This window comes from Trachurus trachurus, assembly GCF_905171665.1.
Source record: "Trachurus trachurus genome assembly, chromosome: 19".
NCBI classification, from domain to species: Eukaryota; Metazoa; Chordata; class Actinopteri; order Carangiformes; family Carangidae; genus Trachurus; species Trachurus trachurus.
In genome coordinates, this window is record NC_139913.1 from 5744004 (window position 1) to 5764505 (window position 20502).

General features: G+C 43.5%; 1 protein-coding gene across 1 annotated transcript in view; it reads right to left on the minus strand.

Annotated features, from left to right (window-relative positions):
• Positions 1-273: 273 nt before the first annotated feature.
• The window catches only part of myo1d (myosin 1D), a 114011-nt gene continuing 93782 nt past the window's right edge, over positions 274-20502 (minus strand). Inside the window, exon 22 of the mRNA XM_083994551.1 lies at positions 274-2368. Within this exon, the coding sequence (XP_083850677.1) occupies positions 2212-2368 (157 nt within the window). The 3' untranslated portion in view covers positions 274-2211. The remainder of the gene's footprint in view (positions 2369-20502) is intronic.

Genomic DNA, 20502 nt, shown 5'->3' on the forward strand with positions numbered 1-20502 from the left:
CCTGTAAGCTCTGCCGTCCTCCTCTGTTGGACCAGAAAACAACGTCTATGATCTGAATCGTCCTTTAGAATAAACTTTATGAACATGTTGTCCCTTTAGCGACCGAGCTAATGAGTGTATGAACGTATGACGGCTTGTTTTTCTAATTTACAGTTTGCTTTTCAACTGGATGAGAAACTCCAGTCCAATAGAGCAAATTGCTGCAGACAACAATTATAACTAATCGAGTTCAAACTCCTCCACTGAGCAGAGGAACACATATTCATCCATTCATACACAACGTGGATGATTTCCTCTGAGCGCTACGCGTACGATGATGCAACACGACCGACAGAAATGAAATGTAGTGACGGCTTTCTTAAATGTTTCTCAGGTCAACAACAGCAACAACATATTTAGAAAACAGACAGATCCAGATCCAGATCTAGACATCCATCGTCCTCCCGTGAGTTACTCGACTGTAACACCGGAGCGTTAAAAGTCTGAGAGAGCAGAACAAACCGAACTGTGATGATGTGATCAGTGCGATTTTGGCTCCAGAGACGGAAACAAATCTCCAACCGTCCAATCATCTTCACAGAAAACGAGTCACTCCCTCCATTAGACAGGGAGGTAAAGTAAAGTAGGACAGCAGTCTGATTACAGACTTCACACCCTCCGTCTCCGCTCCTTCACCGTGGCCACTGGCCAGACTCTCAGTCTCCTGAGCCAAGAGCTAATCAACACACACACACACACACACTTTCTCTCTCACACACACACTTTCTCTCTCCCTCTGATGAAGGGATATTTGTCAAGTGGAAGACTCCTCCAAAGGACTAAGGACCACTACAATGTCATTAGGCCATTCACTTAACACAAAGACAGCAAATGAGACTACTGTATGTACGGTATGTTCAGGGGCTGGAGTTCACGTGGGATTTTACAGTACTGGCCAGCAACACGCTCTGTTGCTAAACTAAAGCAGTAATCTTACATATTAATAACTCCTGCAGGAAAAAAAAGAAGTACTGTTTGGTTACGTCTACAGTATTATTCAGTTATCATTATATATAAAACCCTCTGTACATTAGATGCAGTATAGGTGCTGTGCTACATAATTACGATCCTCTGCTGCTCTGATAGAGTATATTCTAACGTTTTAGTACAAAAGCAGTATAAGAGTGTTATAAAAGTACAGCTGCTGCAGCAGAGAGTATAAAATGCAGGATTTAAATTAATATAATTTGAGCGTTTTTTCCTCTTTTTTTTTTTTTTTTGCTGTTGTGCGCGGCAGGTTGCGATGTTCAGGATGCGTTCAACACATCCTGTGACTCACAAACTCACCGTGAATTCAATTTGCAGTTTTGTGCAACAGACGCTGCTGCCTGAACCACTGAATCACATGTTCTCACTCTCTGTTCTGTTCTGTTCTGTTCCCGTGTCGGATTGTAAACATCAAGAATCAACTAAAAAAAAAAAGAGTGGACGTGACGCTGCAGCTCAGGTGGCTGCGTCTTAGATTAAAGCTCATTTAACGCCACTGTTCCTTAGAAGAAACCCACTGCTAGTGTTTCGGAGCATCTGGGAAATATAAATATCATTACTTCTGTCTTTCTTTTTTTAATTTATTTTTTAGGGTTTCACTTTTGATCTGGCTCCCACACAGGGAGCTGCAGGGATTATAAATTCCTGCAAAGCCTTTGAATTTTTTTTTTCTTTTTTGGTCCTATTATGCAACATCAGTGGTTCTGCAAACAGTTGCCGCATAATCTCCTCTCACCTTCACTCACAATCAAAACTAAATATTGCACAAAGCAAATCATTTGAAATTTGGATTAAAAGAAAAAAAAAAGAAAAAACAAAAACATCACCTAGGTGAATTATCTCGTAGTGCATTTTTTTTTTTTTTTTTTTAGCTAATAACGTTTTGCATGTAGGCGTATTGTGCATTTCCTTTTCATTGCAGCGTTGCATAGAAATCTACAAAACAGGTCAAATTTGGCATGGCTTTCCAATGTGAGGATTTAATTATCCTGATCCTCCTCCAGTCAGAGCTGCTGCCATCCACAATGTCACATTATCAGCAGCTCTGCAAAAACAAAACAAAACAAAAAAACAATGAGAAGTGAATCATCATCGTCGTAGTCGTTGTCATAATCATCGTCATCCCGGCCTGGTCTGAGATCAGCTGTCACTGTCTCTGTTCTCGTCTCTTCCTGTCTTGTGGTGTTAGTTGCCGGGAACAGCCAGGATGTAACCGGATCGGCTCTTGGTGAAGTCCGGCTGTGATTGGTTGATCTTGGCCTCGACGATGACCGTGCACTTCCTGCCGTTCATGCTGCACTGGATGGGACTCACGATGTTCACCTGCAGCTTCCTCCTCTCGCTGGAAACACAAACACAGAAGAGGAAAAAAGAGAGAGATAATGAACATTTAGGCCATCGCCGGAGTTTCTCCATAAATCGACTCTTATTATAAGCCTCAGTGTATTCACATTACACTCAGCCTTAGTGTTCATTCAGGGATAATAGATGCAAATCCATTAGTGACCTGTGTGTGTGTGTGTATGAGAGAGAGAGAAAGAGGGTGTTTAGATCATAAATCATACTTGCTCTCATAAACAGCATCATCATCTGAGGAAAAACCCCACGACTGCACTGTAAACACTCACACATGCACAGTCATACACACACACACACACACACACACACACACACACACACTCACACACTGCTGCCATAAATCACACACATACAATTATTCTCTTCCCCTTTGTGAGAGTGAGAGTGAAGCTATTGTGCAGGAGAATGATATCGTACAGAGAATAATTAGACGGTGAACCGGAGGAGAGGAAGAGAGATGATGCTGAGTGTGAGAAATATTAATCCAGTTAAATCCGTCTCTGTGGTTTTGTGTTTACGACGAGTTATTGATGTGAAAACAGTAAAAATAGAAAATGGGCTGGAGTCACAGAGCTTCTCTAGACTTATTGAATACTCACTAAAAACCATTGACACACACTGATGAGTTATCATGAGAGGCAAACTGAGGTTCAGCATTTTGCACAAACACATGTTTGTTTCATCCAGGTTGAATATGAGAAATATGTTTTGACTGTTGAATCTCTTTGTCTCTCTGAGATGTGATTAAATGCATCTGCATCTGCTCTTAAACCTAAAACGCTGCTCACTGCTCTGACATCAGGTTTATGCATTTGTTTGTGTTCATCTACTGGGCCTTTACAGGGAAATATATCACAACTGTTCTAGTTTGGTCTGTGGCTGTCTTTCACTCCAAGATCCTTGTAGTTAGACTTTCTACTCCACCTTTTGGTTTATACCACTGCCCGTACAAAGTAAAAAGTCACTTGGTTTTAACTAAGCTAATAGGTCAGAGCATCCCATTGGATAATTACTGCATGGATGATTATGTTTCAGCTGGTAACAACTTATTTAACCCTAATGAAGTCTCATTTCTCAAACAACCATGTTGGAAGACGCATCCTTTGGTCGTGGCGAAGATGTTAATCTGTTTCAGAAGAGTCAAATTATTGGCATCAAGCAAATAAAACATCCAATGAGATTGCTGAAACTACTAAAATTTGGTTAATTACTACCCAATGCATTATTAGAAACTGGAAGGAGAGTGGGGAACCATCATCTTCAAGGAAGAAATATGGTCCAACGTGACCACAGAGTCAGAATCTTTGAAAAATTAATGCAACTCTGGACGGAAATAAATGTTATGACATTGCAGAAGCTCAGTGAAACGATGCCACAGCGAATATTAGAGTGTGTGACTTTTTTTTTTGGATGGGCAGTGTATTTAATTTTTACTTGGGAGACAGCTCTCAATTATTTTTGAGTTTATAAAGGCTAATAATATTAATAACAGAGACATCGGTTCAGTATTAACAGTATTAATGGTGTACAGTGTCTTTGTGTCAGTGGACGTCTCCTAAACCCGCCCAGCACATGTCTAATGAAAACAGTGTGAAGTGCAGTGAGACATCCGTCCAACACTTCTACACCTACACAGGTCCAATCAGGCGGCAGCGAAAACACGTCTGTGTGGGTGGACGGCTGAGTAGAGACTGTGTTTGTTCCAGATAATGAAGCAAAAGCTGTAAAACCAGTTCGTTAATAAATTGTAGATAAAAATTAATGAATGATTTAACTCTAATTGACACCATGTGATGAGATGTTCATGTCGACTCATGATCTCCTGGGCAGAGAGCTGGGGACTCTGCAGTTTGAGTGCTGAGATAAATGAAGCTAAGATAAGTTAAACTAAACCCTGGTGAGTTCAGGGACTCTTCATCATAGGAGTTTAATAATATGAAGGTAAAGCTGAGTATGACGAAGAGTGTGATGCACGAGGATGAGTCGGACATGATTGTGTATGTATAGGAGTGTGTGTGTGGGAGAGAATAATAGAGACTGTGCAGGATTATGATGTTGTACATCTGAGAAATCCTCCACAGCAGAGTGTGTGTATGTATACACTGTATATATATGTGTGTGTGGGAGTGTGTGTGCACAGATGAAGAAAATGAAGATGAATAAAAGAGCAGGAATGTGTAGGGATGATGATCCATACGGCCGCGCCGAGCCAGAGCGCAGCAGCCGATTGGCTTTTAGTGCCTGTCACATCCAGTTAGGCCCCTTCAGGGTGAACGGCTGCACTGCTTCGTTTGCTCTTAAACGGGATCGATGACGGGAATCAAAGAGTGAGAGGCAAAAGTCATAAATAGCAGAGCTGCTTTTCACAGAGAGAGAGAGAAGGAAAACGTCACATGATCTAAATGGGAATAGGGAATGAGAAGATGACTGTGATAATCAGCTGAGGAGGAGGAGGTGATGGGGAGATGTAGGGTAAATGTAAAGGAGGCTCAGAGAGGAGGGGGTGATGACAGGAAGCTGAAAGCAAGATAAACACTGATGTGTCTCTGTCTGTTGGGTCGAGTGCTGCTGCTGCTGCTGCTGCTGCTGGTGACACACTTTCTCTCTGGCACAGTCACCGCCGCTGTCGTCTGCAAACAAATCCATTATCTGCAAATTACTGCCCCGATCCGCACAAAAGCCGCCAGATATGAAAACCTGGGAGACGACGTTAACGCACCGACGACTTGTTGCGCAACGACAACAATCAGAAGTCAAAACCAGGAGGAGGAGAAGGAAGAGGAGGAGAAGGAGGAGGAGGAGGAAGAGGCCTGAGCTGCCCACGCTGCCTCCTCTGCTCTCTATCACAGAGAGAAGCAGAGAGGAGAAGAAGCAGAAGAAGAAGAAGCTCAGGGTAGCGCTGATGCAGGTTTCCATGGCAACCCCCGGGAGCTGAACTCCCCCATCTGTCATGGCTGCCAGCCAGCCAATGGTACTGTGTGTTGTGTGTGTGTGTGTGTGTGTGTGTTGTGTGTTGTGTGTTGTGTGTGTGTGTTGTGTCCATCTCTCATCCCGTTACTTCTCCATCTCGCTGAAAATGCCACAGGGGGTTCCGCATTCGCTCGCCGTGAAGGGCAAACAGGGCTACACACACACACACAAACACGCACACACCTCCACTGGCTCCCCCTATAGCAGGTCTTTAAAGGGATAGTTCAACATTTTGGCAAATTGCCATAATCCCTAGTCATAGCAGTAGGTTCGTTACCTTTATTTGTTGGTGCAAGCTATTTTTAGAACGGCGGAGCAGAGCCGTGAGCTGCTCAGAGCTACGCTACGGAGGCTCATGGGATTTCTTGGTTTCCCTCATCAAACTCATCAAATACACAATCCAACAACTCCAAAACGCTCTGGTGGACAAGTTGTGACCTGCACATTCACCACGCTATGAGATAATAACACAACGTTACCAGACAGAGTTGTTTTAGAGGTAAATTCATGAAGAACCGCTGATGTGCGTTGCCTTCAGGGACAGTTTTTCATCAAGCAGTCTCTGTATTTACCTCTAAAACAACTCTGTCTGGTAACGTTCTGTTATTATCTCATAGCGTGGTGAATGTGCAGGTCACAACTTGTCCACCAGAGCGTTTTGGAGTTGTTGGATTGTGTATTTGATGAGTTTGATGAGGGAAACCAAGAAATCCCATGAGCCTCCGTAGCGTAGCTCTGAACAGCTCGCAGCTCTGCTCCGCCGTTCTAAAAATAGCTTGCACCGACATTTAAAGGTAACAAACCTACTGCTATGACTATTGTATAGCGATTATGGCAAGGGGCCAATTTGCCAAAATGTTGAACTATCCCTTCAACACATTCCTCCTCCGTCAGCACCAAATGTCGCCTCTGCGTCACCTCTCTCTCTTGTTCCGATGAAGTCAGACACGACGCTTCATCTCCAAGCAGAAAACCCTGATCAGTGGAGTCTTAAGGTCGCCGTCTGACCTTTGCAATCAGGAGCTGGGCCGAGCAGCCGGAGGCCCCGAGGGCAGACTTAGCCCTTCATTGGATGGCCTCTCCGACTGGAAAATCAATTCTTTCCTTTTCCCTGCCCGCCCCCCCTCTGCTTTTCCCTTTGTGTGTTTTTGCCCTTCATGCCATGTGAGTCCAAGCTCACTTGCTCCCAAAAGTGCCTCTTCTTTATTTGGCAGGATGGAGGATAGAAGAAGGAGGAGGAGGAGGAGGAAGAGTGTAGAAAGAAGAGAGAGAGTTTAAGTGAAACAGAAGTGGAAATAAAAGTTGAGGCCAAAGGGAAGACTTTAAATGTGGTGGGAAGTGAAAGGAAATATGCAGAAGGTAAAAAAAAAGAAAAAAAGAGAGGGAGGGTGGTGGTGGTGGTTGGTGCTGAAAGGTATGAGAGTGAAGACACAGGGAAAGAGAAGCGGGAGAGGACGATCCGGGGCTATTTTTGGGTGGAGAAGCCAGGATTACCTCCAGTCTGTGCAGCCATCCAGTTCCACTTCTGAGTCATCTCCTCTAATAGTGTACCTGGCTCTGCCCCAAGCTCTGGGCTGCTGAAATATATATGAGCTCTGCAGGTGGAGGAGAGAGGAGCAGGAGGAAGAAGAAGAAGAAGAGGAAGAGGAGGAGGGGGGGCGGACTCTGGAGAGCTGAGGAGCTGTAAACACTCAGGACTTTGAGGAGGTGATCAAAGTTGGATCTTCCCTCTCGTCTAACGATGATGGAGCCGTTTCACAGAGAAGTGGCAGCACATTACAGCAGCAGGAGCTTAAACAGAGACAGTGAAGCTGAAGTCACCGAGCTGGAACTAAAGACAGAGGAGGTAATCTGTTCTGGGGTTTGTTTTTTAGTTTTTTTTTTGCTCTTCAAACAGCAGAAATCTCTGTCAGTCTCCGTCTGATCGTTTGAAACGTTTCTATTCTGGGCCTAATCCTGTTTTAATCAATTTATCAGGGAGACGAATGTAGGAGGAGAAAAAAATATTTATGTATCTGCATCAGTGGGAAGTGAAGACAAAAATGAGACTGTGAATATGTGACACCACTGTGTGCAGGAGTGTGTGTGTGTGCAGGAAACCTCACAAAACACTATGTATGAAACACACAGCAGGTCACATCCACATCCACATCCACACACACATCTCTGACCATGTGATGACACTTTCTTTTGATTTAACCCCCTCTACCTCTCAGTCTCCTCACATCATCAATATTTCATGTTTGTGGGAGCATGTTGAGATCAAGAGAGAGAACGCAAGGAGTGAGCAGTAAACACATGCATGTGCTATATATCCTCCTGACAGTGTGTGTGTGTGTGTGTGAAGGTCAGGCACCATGGGGTAGGACAGGGGAGCTGCACCCTGCAGGCAGACAGAACCATGCTGATGCTTCTTCCTCCTCCTCCTCCTCCTCCTCCTCCTCTCTTCAAACCCAATTCCCACTGTACAATCAATACTTCCCAGAAAACCACACGGCTCTGATTTACCTTTAGTCTTTATTCACTTTTTGAAGCACGTACTCCGAGTCAGACCGGACGTGACGGACGACTCTGCAGGGACGAGAGTTTTATGAGGCCATTTCATGCACGGAGCAGCCTCCTCTATTCCAGCTCCTCCAGTGTGATTAATGCGTTGATAAGCAGACGTCTCTCGTCTCTATCATTCATACATGTTAAAGACATGATTATGTAAATGTCTTGTGTTACGTCCAGTTTATGTTTATTTATCTTATTACATCACCATTACATTATGCGTGATGGGAAACTGAGCTCAACACAAATGTCCGAGGGTTAAAATTTGTCTTTTTGCAGCTTTGATTGAACTCAGATCAGAAACTTTACACCGACCTGAGCAGCAGCATTTAAAGGGATAGTTCAACATTTTGGTAAATTGGCCCATTGCCATAATCCCTATAGTCATAGCATACTCAGAGCTACGCTACGGAGGCTCATGGGATTTCTTGGTTTCCCACATCAAACTCATCAAATACACAATCCAACAACTCCAAAACGCTCTGGTGGACAAGTTGTGACCTGCACATTCACCACGCTATGAGATAATAACAGAACGTTACCAGACAGAGTTGTTTTAGAGGGAAATTCATGCAAAACGTTCCGTTATTATCTCAGCTATTTGATGAGGGAAACCAAGAAATCCCATTAGCCTCCGTAGTGTAGCTCTGACCTGCCCACGGCTCTGCTCCACCGTTCCAAAAATAGCTTGCACTGACAATAAAAGGTAACAAACCTACTCCTAAAACTATAGGGATGAAAAAAAAAATGTTGAACTATCCCTTTAAAGTTTTAGCTTCACCCTGCTTCCACTCAGAGACAAAATGTTCATGTTTTACAAACTGAGCCATTAAAAGCAGAGGGAGAGAGGACGGAGCAGAGTGATTGTTTCACAGGTCCGCTCCTCCTGTGCTGCCGCCCACTCCACTACACGGATTTGCATTTAACACCAGACCTGACACAGCATCTCTTCCTCTCGCTGTCACACACACACACACGCACGCACACACACACTCCTCCTCTTGTCTCACATGGCTGCATCGCACATCTCACGTGCTGCATGTGTGCCACATTCACACTTCACGGAGAGAAAAACGAAAAAAAAAATGAAGCTGGAAGCTGGATGGAGCAGATCTTTGTTCCTGGGAGATGATCAGAAATAGAGAGAGCGTGTGGTTGGAGGCGGCGGCGGCGGCTGCACCAGTCTGGATGGTGCTGGTGGTGGTGAGAAGTGGAAGAGTTTGGCCTTATCTGCCCCAGTTTGAAGCGTCTGGGGTTTGGACTGGTTCAAAGTGTGAAAACCGCCTAAGAGGCTTTTTTTCTGAGTGCAGCTCTGATCTGTGCACAAGTCGTACAGTTTCACTCCGACTGCGACTGCAGATGTGTTGGATGAATAATAGAGAAAATGCAGAAGAAATGCACAGATTCTATTTTTATGTTGACACTGATATGACATACAGATATCACTGCTAATCTAATCTAATATCCACTGCCTGGCTCATTTAATATCATCACATTCATTATCTCTTTGCTACGTCTTTTTCTGTGTTTTTTATTGATGTTGTGTTGCCCTGCTTCACCAATAAGAAATATAAAAGGATGCAAACAGGCAGCGATGGAGCCCAGTCGGAGCTGGAGACGATTTCCGCCCTCTGTCTTCTGGAATTACAACTTTCTTTTTCAGTCTTTTCACCGTTTTCTTTTTCGTTACTTCTACGTTGGACAAAAGGCGTCTTATTCCGTGTCTGAATGCGCCCCGGAGATTAAAATGTTGAGAGGCAAAGTTAAGCTCCAAACACCAGATCAAATGCAGGAAATATCCTGTCTCGGTGTGTGTCTCAAGCAGGTTTATTGCATCAAGTATAATAAAGCGGGCGCCTTTGGTTGAGGTAATTACTAAGCCGAGAAAAGTACAGCAAGTCCGGGTGTGGATATCTCCTTTTATGTCTTTTTTTTATTCCATTGCACATTTCCTCTTCTCAGCTGTTATCTTTTCTTGGTGCTCCAGACAAAGGAGAGATTTAGTAAGTAGGTCATTAAAAAAAAGGAAGAAAAAAAAAAGGGGGTGAGAATGCACCGGCAGCAGAAAAGAAATAGTATTGATTAAAATATGTACTGTATGTACGAAGGGGGAAAAAGTAAAGAAACAACAAGAAGCGCAGGAGGAAGAAGAGATAGGTCAGCGCTGTGTGCACGGAGAAGTGGAGTTCAGAGGTGAAGCTGCCGAAGCGAGACGCAGCAAAGCATCAAAGCGGTTTTCGTTTCGTGGTGCGGCCGAGCGTCGGTCCTGCTCCGGGGCGTCTGCACAACACAACACAACACAACACAACACCGACAAAGAGGAAGAGAGAGATCATTAAGCTGTGGAGAAGTGCACGGGCAGCGGGTTCACACTACCCATCACATCCCAGCCGCAAACACGTGACTTCCTCCTCACGAAGCCGACTCACTGCAGAAACACCAGACACACTTTGGCCTTGCGCTGGTCGGCAGAACTCCCATGAGCCTCCACTTCAAGTCTGATCATACACACAAAGAAGAAGAAGAAGAAGAAGGAGAAGCTAAAAGTGTTTCTCCTTGTTAATATGCTAAGCTAGTGTTTCTGCGTCTTTATGCACAGTAAGCGCGATCAGGGAAGCTGCAGCGCTGCAGGAACAGAGGCGCTGACTACCACGGGCCCCCCGAGGGCCCCCGAAGTGTCGAGAATAAAATGATGCGTCTAATCCTCAAGTGTGAAATGATAAATATTTCATACATTTATTTCCCAGTCCTCTGTTTTTTGGGGTCGAAAACAAATAGTGCAGCTTTTTTTTTACAGAAGAGATTCAGCAGCACAGACACACACACACAGAAACAGTGTCTGCGTTTTATCTACACAAAGACGTCGCACTGAGTCTGAACACATGAAAGCGACTCAGTTCTATCAGGGATTTCAATCCGCAGTTTTGTTTATGCTGCATTTAAAGGGCCAGTCCAGACGTTTTCTAAGTGCACAAGTTGAGAGACTTGCAAGAAACAGATGAAACAAGCAGAAGTGACGCAGCAGAAGCCTCAAATAACTTGACTTTACATCTCCACATGGGTGGAGCTCCTTCCATATTAATGCAGATATCATATCATGCAGCGACAGCATCCCCCCTCTTTCCCTCATTCATTTTGCAGCGGCTCATGTTTTCTGGTAAAAAGCTCAGACTATTAACGCTAATTTGTCAGACTTGACTGAGCTCATTTATTTTAGCAGTGTGTTCACAGTGTGTGTGGAACCACTGGCTAATAAACTGACTTTGAGGGGAATAATTAACATCAATAATGAGTCAGTGGCTCAACTGTGTTTTGTTAAAACACAGGAAACAAAGCAGGAGATCAAAAGGTGATGTCATGTTATAACTACAAGTGACCTCACAGGAAATAAACAATGACCAGAAATGGAAAAAAATTAAAAGCGGCACAGTATTATTCTGTCATATCTATTATTATTGTTATTATGTGAATGGAGATTGTTCCCGTCCTCAAACCACCTCTCAACTAAACACACACAGACACACTGACTAACGCTGTAGTCTGTGGCGCAGGGGGAGTGAGGGACCCTGGGTAACCTCCTGCAATTACTACCACACTCATGACTGAACTGGCCTCGTAAAAATGTCACAGTTGATGTTATTATTTCATTGTGTCGGACGGGAGAGTTTTGTGCCGTGACCTTGCAGCACCTTCAGAAACATTTTGCAGTTTTAAATAGAGCCCTTTTTAATTTTTTTTATAAAGAATACACAATGAGTTAGACCTTATCAATGTATTCAGTAAAATAAAAGTTTTTTTTCCTTCTTTTGTTACATATAACATTTTTCTCTTTCCCCCAGGAGACAAAAATAAAGCTCTTTTATTCTGAAGGGACAAAATTTACTCTAAATGACGTTAACACATTAAAACACACAACAAAGGAGCTTTTCACTGAGCTGGCTGAGGGAGCGCACGTTGGCATGAAGCGATGAAATAAAAGATTATTTATGACTTCTCTAATTTTATTAGACTTAATGGATCTCATCCTGATTGTGTAAGGAGTAATTTTGGAGCGTTTGTAACCGTTTTGGGCCCCGTTATCATCACATGATCCGACAATATCGACGGTCGTGCCCACTGGGCCAAAAGTTGTCAGCGCTGGACTGGTCCAGAGGGGTTTTGGCCGAGACTAATAAGAGCCCATAATTCCTTGCAGCACTCCTGAGGAGAGCAGAGGACGGAGTAAATGTAGGTTTTTATCCACGTGGCATCTGCTTTATTCCCTCAGGGATTCTGGGTGAGTGATTGGTCGCTGGTTATCAATAAACGGGGTTTCCACTCTTTTCTTGAGATCGTTTTCCAGGACATTTTCACCTGCTACAGTCTGACAAACAAATATTTTACGCGATACACTGATTCATCCCCTGTTCTATTCATGCTTTACTTTACAGAAGTCTTCTTTTCGACAATGGTACCTTATTTTGTACATTTAATACGTTTGTTTCTATGTTTATTCCCCGCTCTCATTCTCTCTCCCAAAGAATCTGAGATGTGCAGTCTATGGCTCTAATTTATGAAATAATCTCTTAAATGCTTAGAAATTATGACAAATTTATCATAGAACAGCACAAACATGGTTTTTTGTTTGTTCTTTTGGAAACGAAATCCTTAGCAGGGTCTGAAAAAGTCAAATAGAGCTCTGGTAGCCGATGTCGTGATGTGATAAATCATTTTCCAGGACAACTCAAGCTTTTCCAGGACATTTGACTTTTCTTCTCATTTCCCATGTGTTTTCCATGACTGGAAAATTGGTCAACAGGCAGCCAGGAGGTGTGTGTGATCACAGATGCCCGGGTTAAAACAACCACAACACACACACTCCTCACCTCTACATGGCTCCATGTGGGAGATCAATGGGACTTGAAACAGAACCGGAAATGTACAAAGCGAAAGGGCCTCCCCGTCCCTGGGGGAAAGTGTGGCTGCTCCACAGATGGTGGAGGCCGACACACACTGCAGAGTCATAATGGCCGCTCAGCAGGAGGGTTAAACAAGTGTATGTGTGTGTGTTTATGTGTGTGTGTTTGTGGGGGGTGAACTCTGTGCTGGATCCTATCGGTCTCATTGTTCTTCAGCTGAAGCCTGGTCACTGATCAGCTGTGACTTCTGGGCCTCGGCTCTTCAGGCTGAATGGAGCTGGCTCAAAAAGACGTTACGTAAATCAATAAGCTGGTGAGTGAGCGAGCGCGCGAGGCGGCGAGTCAAAACACACAGGCCGCCGCAAATTAGTTGCTCATTACCGAAGGAGGACCGCTCACCTCTCAAGTGGCTACACCTCCAATTCTGTTCATTAAAGACGAATCAATGCATCAATCAAAGGTTCATCTGTTCTCATCCACTGTCGCCGCTTTCTATTCAGAGCCTGCATGGGCTGAATGGATGAATCACCAGCAGGCGCGTGTGTGTGTGTGTGTGTTGGTGTTGGGTTTAACCTTTTATCAGCCACAGTGCAGAAGCTTCACACACTGACAGAGCTATGTAGACACACATCAGACTCTGGCCTTGTGTTTTAAAGGAATATTTCACCCAAAAAATTAAATTCAGTCATTTGTGACTCACCCTCATGCTGAGTTTTTTATTCCTCAAAGTGCATCTGGAGACCCGGGAGGCCGGTTCGTGGTCCAACGAAATCCTTATATGATAGTCAATAGCGCCCGACACAAAAACTACACAAAAACCGTCGTTTAGGCCACAAGTCCGGTCACATCCGCATGCATCATGTGAACGCAAGAGCACACCCCAGGCAAATTCAATACAGGACTGTTTAGGCTGTAAAAATGTCCTAAATGACGTAGTTTCGCGTAAACTCTGGACTATATCCCTTCAGGACACTTGGATTGCAGTGGGTGAGCAGTGTGGAGGAATATTCAATTTTTTTTGTGTAGTTTTATGGACATTTCTGTGTCGGTCCCTATTAATCTCATATAAAGTTTTCGTTGGACTACGAACCGGCCTCCCGGGTCTCCAGATGCACTTTGAGGAATAAAAAACTACTCCGGAGTATTCATCACCATTACAGTAAGTCACTAATGACTGAATTTCATTTTTTGGTGAACTATTCCTTAAAAAAAAAAAAAAATTATTTGATAGAGACAAATGGACAGCGAGAGAGACGGATAAAGACGTCAACCATTGTGGTGCCTCCATTGTGGTTGCTTTAAAAAAACATTCAAAAAATTCATTTAATGGATGAAAAATAGACCTAAGTCACCTCAGGATGTGATAAAAATATAATTTGTTGCTGCTCAGCGTAAGAAAAGAGCTTTTAAACCACAATGCATCGTCTTAATAGTAATTTTTCTTTTCAGTTTTTATTCATAAACTTGTCACTGAATCATCCGAGTGAAATGTCCTTGTAGAGTTATTATTCCTCCTGCACGGTGTTCGACTGGAATAAAAAAAAAGTGATTTATTTTATTTCCTTCATGGCTTGAAAAGAGTCTTTTTTAATGAATTTAGACATTCACCTCTTTTCCCCCGACCTCCTTTGTGCTTTATCTGAAATAGATGTTGGACTATTTTCTTGGATCAAAGTCAAAGTGTCTCAGGTCAGCGGAGTCGATTGTGTTACGAAGCAGCGTGAGGCGGAACAACAAAGAGACGGAGATGTAATGAATGAGTGATGCGAAGGAGATTAAAGTATGGGGAGTAAAGGGATGGAGGGGTATAAGATGGAAGGGGGGTAGGAGTCGGACTGAGGCTGAATGAGAAGCAGGGTGAAAAAGGCGTCAGGTGGAAGGAAGGAGGAGGGGAGATTAATGGCAGGTGGGGAATGAAGAAAAGAGGTAGTGAATGAAGGAGAGGAAGGAGATGGAAGAAGGAGGAGAGAGCGTTGTGAGGTTGATCATAATTGGCCTGACAGAGGGAGAGAGGGTACAGGGGCTGTTGCTGGGTGGAACATGTGTGTTTGGGGGGGTTGGGAGGAGGAGGAGGATTATTATTATTATTATTATGGGGGGTAAACGTGGAGGTCACCACGGAGATGAGTCTATAAAATACCAAGGCTCTGCTCTGCTCTGCTGTATCTGCACTGAGCAGCACTTAAACTAACGCTGTGATCCAGAGTGACAGGGAGAAGCTCAGTGCACACGACTCACACATGCACTTCAGAGAGAAAGAGGGAGAGAGAGATAGAGGGAAACTCCGGTGGGAAACAGAGCTAGTCTGTGTTAAAGTGGCCGAGCAGCAGATTAAATATAACTCACAACAACACACATGGACATGCATATGTGTGTGTATGTTATGTCCCTTCCCATATGTCCCTATATTTCCCTTCCAAGTTTGATTATTATGACTATATAATGTTGCATCTAGGCCGTCAATCACGTATTAATCTGACAGTGTATTGACAGATTACAGCCCTGACACCTGCAGGGCCATTTCTTAAGAGCAGTGTTCAGACTATCCGCAGCAGCTCACACAGCTGCTGCACCTGCACTGACTGTACAGGCTGTTTGAGTCTGACATTTACTATAATTACACTATTAGCGTATGCATTCATTATAAACGTGGTGGTTATCATATTGTTCTGTAACTAACTGCACTCAGGTGCAGAGAAAGCCAACATTCAAGCACAGGCGGCGAGAAATAATTACATTCTTTATGGATAAGCTCCTAATGATTTCCTCCTTTTATAGATTAAAGGTGTTATATTGTATAAAGGTAGATGTCCATGTGTAGTGTGATTATAAATAAGCTCTAGGTTCTATATTAATACTGTGAAAGCATCAAATGCTCAGTCCACAGAGAAATGCACATATTCAGAAACTAAGCCTTAAAAAAGCCGTCTGGACTTCTGCAACTTTGTGATGTCACAACCGGGCAGAGACAAACAATACATCTTCACATTTGAGAAACTAAAACAACTGAATTGTCGTCATTTATCAAAAAGAGAGTCACAGCTACCCACTATAGAGAAAGTCTGGAAATACGTGAGCAAATGACTGCTGCTGCAACATCTACACACTAGACTGCATATGTACAAATGCATAACCAATTATTTGCCATGTTTGACTTGGAAATCAATGAAAAACAAAAAGTAATTGTCGATGAGCGTTTTGTTTGTGACATGAAAGCGTTGAGGCAAATTTGCGTCGAGCCTTTCATTCAATTTGCTCTCGCAATCTGTTTGTAATTAACGTCTGATTCACTAAGACAGAAGCCAAATTATGCAATCAACGACAGCCAGTGTGTTTAAATATGTATTTTGTATCGGAGCCGGAGCCTTGATATAGGCAAAAAGTTCAAGGGGTGGGATTTGTCTGAGATCAGGAAGCTGAAGGAAAAAAAGAGCGTTACTCCAACACAAATCGTTCCGTTAATGAGGCGATGACATTCAAAATAATTTAGCGAGGCTGCAATTAAACTTCAGAGGGAGAGGGAGGATTTTCCATGCAAAACTGATCCCGGCGAACAGCGTGAACTTTACACAGACGCGACACTTTTATCTCTGCCCATTAGAAACGCACATGAAATGAGGCTTAAGAAATCTGCTCCCTGGGAGCTTGAACCCCGTCAGAGGGTCGCAGCTAATTACAGGCGTTCAAGCCTTGTTGGCGTCTATCAGGACATTTCATGCATTATTGCAACGTGGGCAGAGAAATGCAGCTGATCTTCATGACGCCTGGGAAAAACTGATGGAGCTGCACCGTTGGTACGATTTACTCTGTTTAAACACTGAGGCTGAGAGGAATGAGCGTTTTTATTGATCGGCCAAATAATTGCTTGTTTTTTATTGTCAGAAAAGAGAGAAATATTGGTGCCTTTAAAATTGCTTTGCTGTGAAAATGTGTCCTACGTGCTTTTATGTGCTGATGTTATATGTATCTATTTGCTGGATGCCATACATGTTTCTACATATTACTATTTTAGTGATGTATGCGCTTTAATGTAGGACTATTTAAGGGATGTATCATGTAATATGTGTACAGTATGTAACATCTTGCACAGGGACTGCAGTTGAAAACTAGTTACTTAGCTAATACTGGTGCATTTATAGAAATATCGATTGATATAACTGTCCCATGTGAAAATAAACAAATTAAAAAGTTAAAACAAATGATCAAAACAGTTCAGTAAATATGTGCAAATAAACATTATCAATCATTAACGTGATTCTTTTGCTTTATACGCGACGATGCTGCCTGTTACTGAAGCTGGTGTCTGTGTCTATGTTTCTGTTATAGAATAAAACCATCACGGTGGCATCAGAGAGGTTAACGCCTCTGTAACAGACTCGAGTGAGTACGTTTGTCCTTGTGTGTGTGTGTGTGTGTGTGTGTGTGTGTGAGAGAGAGAGCGAGAGAGATGGAGAGAGAGAGAGAGAGGTTGCCTGGCAGTAATTCGGGGGCTGCGGTAGAAAAGTAGGTCAGACTCAACTTGCATATTCACACACATCTCTGCCGTTCACACACGACCTCCGACACATGCGGCACATTTTCACATTATCTCTAATGTGTACTTACACAGTCAGTGGACATAAATATAAACACACACACAAACACACATACAAACACACACACACACACACACACACACTGGCCTGGCCACTCGCCATCCATCAGTCCACCCAGCCAGCCTCCTCCCCCAGGCTGCAGCACAGTGCCAATGAGACAAGCAGGACTCCCCACTGGCCCATATAACAACCACTCTGAGAGGGTGTGAGTGTGTTTGTGTGAGTCTCTTTTATGTGTGTAGGAGAATTTGTGAACTGCACATGCAATTTGACTTTGCAAATTGGACGTTATATAACGACTCTGCAGATAAACCATCCTTGAAGACCCTTTGGTGACTTCAACAGGAGCTGGGACACCGGAGCAAACACAACATCTGGTTTCTGACACCAACAACAGTCCTATTTATTCTTTTTTTTTGGTGCTTCACTTCAAGGAACGATATTGTATGAATTATTCTTTAACAAAAGAAGTTCCTCAATGTGAAAAACACAAAGGAGGATTAACTGTCCTCAGTCTGATCAGAGAGTAATTAAAGAGCGACAGTATTTGTCGTCCTTCAGGCTGATTTTTGCATCTGTCCGTCACACCTGAGGCATGCTGGGACGCCTGTTTTTCCAATGTGCGATACTGAGGACACACGACAGTCAGAGGACTGATACACACTCCAGCCATCTGTCCTGTGAAGTGACTATAAAACGCCTGTGCCTGTGTTTCTCTGCCACACATTTCCCCTCTCCCTCTGTCTCCCTCTCTCCATCCATCCATCCTTCTTTCTCTCTCTCCTTCAGATCTTTACATTCCTCTCATGTTCTATACGTCGTGCCGTTGTTCCCGTTGCGTCTCTGCTCCTCTTGTCTGCGGCGAGCGACGAGATGCGCTGTTATTATCGCCCCTGCCAGCAGGGTTATTAATGGACTGGGCATACGTATCAGACAAACATGGATCCAATGGTTGCCATGGGAACTGCATCCGCAGCGCCCCAGAAAGGAGGGAGAGAGGAGAGAGAAGAGAAGAGGAGGAGGAGGAGGAGGAGAGAAGTGGAATGTGAAGTGAAAAACAAGAGGGGGAGGGAGAGGAGCAGCAGTGGGGCGGGTGATGGATGGAGAGGGAGGAAATAGAGAAGGAGGGATGGAGCGAAAGAGGAGAAGAAAGAAGCCCACTTCTATCAGTCTGAAATATTTGATTCAGCAGAAAGAGGTGACCTTGGTGAGGGAGACAAAGGAAGCTCGGTTTTCTCTCCCTCTCTTTCTCTCTCCCTCCCTCTGTTTTTCTTATCACTCCTCTCTGCCACCCTCTCCATCTCTCACCCTCTTTTTTTTATCTCACTCTCATAAAAGATGTTTGTGCCAGTTCCAGTTATAACACAAGTGCACTTTGACACAACAGTTTTTTTTATTCTTTAATATTCATGCGTCTTTGCAGCAACAGATCTGATCGAACAAAAACCCAACATGAGCAGATACGACCTTCTTTGAATTAATTAAAGGGACCACGTCTGTGTTTTAACCCATTTACCACACACTCCCTGTATCTCTTACACTGCAGCTAATCATCATTATACACATATGCTGTGATGCTGCATGTGTATTTTTAGAGTCTGAATAATCCCTGGCCTCATTTCTTTTTGTCAAAATTACATTATTATTGTGCAGCAGCGCAGCTTAACGCTCTATTTTGGATTGAGCATTCCTCACTAACGCATTCAGACTCAACCCGACACACTTCACTTCAACACTGTCAACTCCTCCTCATGCTGTCGGCTGCATGTTCCCAACACCGTGGCTCCACCGAGGCCAAACAAATTCATCCCCCCACTTCCTGATTATTGTCTTGATCTGCACCAAACTGCACAAACTCAACATCACAAATGATTATTTCAATGTTAAAGGGATAGTTCACTCAAAATTGAAATTTCACTCATTATCTACTCACCCTCATGTCGACTAAGGGTTGGGAGAAGTTTCAGAGTCCTCCGTGCCTTCTCGGAGTTACAGCAGGGCTCCGTGCAGCACTGCATGTCCATATGACGGTAGCGAACGGAGCTCACTTTTCTTCGTCCAAAAAGACACACCAAAAAACATCCAAATACCTCCATAGTGCTCGTCTGTAATGTCCCTCTTGTATTGAAGCCCCAACATGAGAAATTGTTCCGCAAAAATTAAATAAGTCTATGTTTTAAGCTTGTTTGTAGCGGCAGCTCCCAGTGTTGGTCGGCCGGAATCTCGCGTGATTTGCAGAGCCGTGAATTGGATGTCAATGCAAATCGCGCGAGATTTGGACGGACCAGGAAGAGCAGTGCTGGGAGCTTCCGCCACAAACAAGCTCAAAACATATACTAAATTAATTTTTTTCGGAACAATTTCTCACGTTGGGGCTTCAATACAAGAGGGACATTACAGACGAGCAGTATGGAGGTATTTTGATGTTTTTTGGTGTGTCTTTTTGGACGAAGAAAAGTGAGCACCATTCACAACCATTATGTGGACATGCAGTGCTGCACGGGGCCCCCCTGTAACTCAGAGAAGGCACGGAGGACTCAATTTTGAGTGAACTATCCCTTTAAAAGTTCCTGGTATCACTATTAAAGGAAAGCGAGAGCATTTCCTGGATCTGACAACATCGTTTCACAGCTTCCTCTCTGGTCCATGTCCCATGAGTTCAGTACAAATCTCAAGTGAAAGTTACAAATGCAGCTACAGATTTTTCTTTTTTCTTCTTCCTTTTTGAAAAGCTGAGTGTGATTTTTACATTTTGACTTCCACCACCTCTGGCACTCAGGACGGTGATTTCTCTTTGAACAGAGAGACGCTTGCTGAGGTTGGAGTGGTGAAGGATGTGGAGCATTAGTCAACATCAAAGCTGATTTTTTTTTTTATGGTCTACAGGACATAATGATTCACATTTCCTCCAGAGAAACACGGAGGAGAAAAACACCTTTTGTGATGAATACTAAACATCTGAGCACAGGTGGATAGAATAAAAAAATATTCAATAGCAGAAGTATAAAACTTGTTAAATACAATAACACAAACCTAATACACATTGATATCTATTTACTCTTACCTGGTGTCTGTGCACTTTGCTTATGTATCTTGTATTC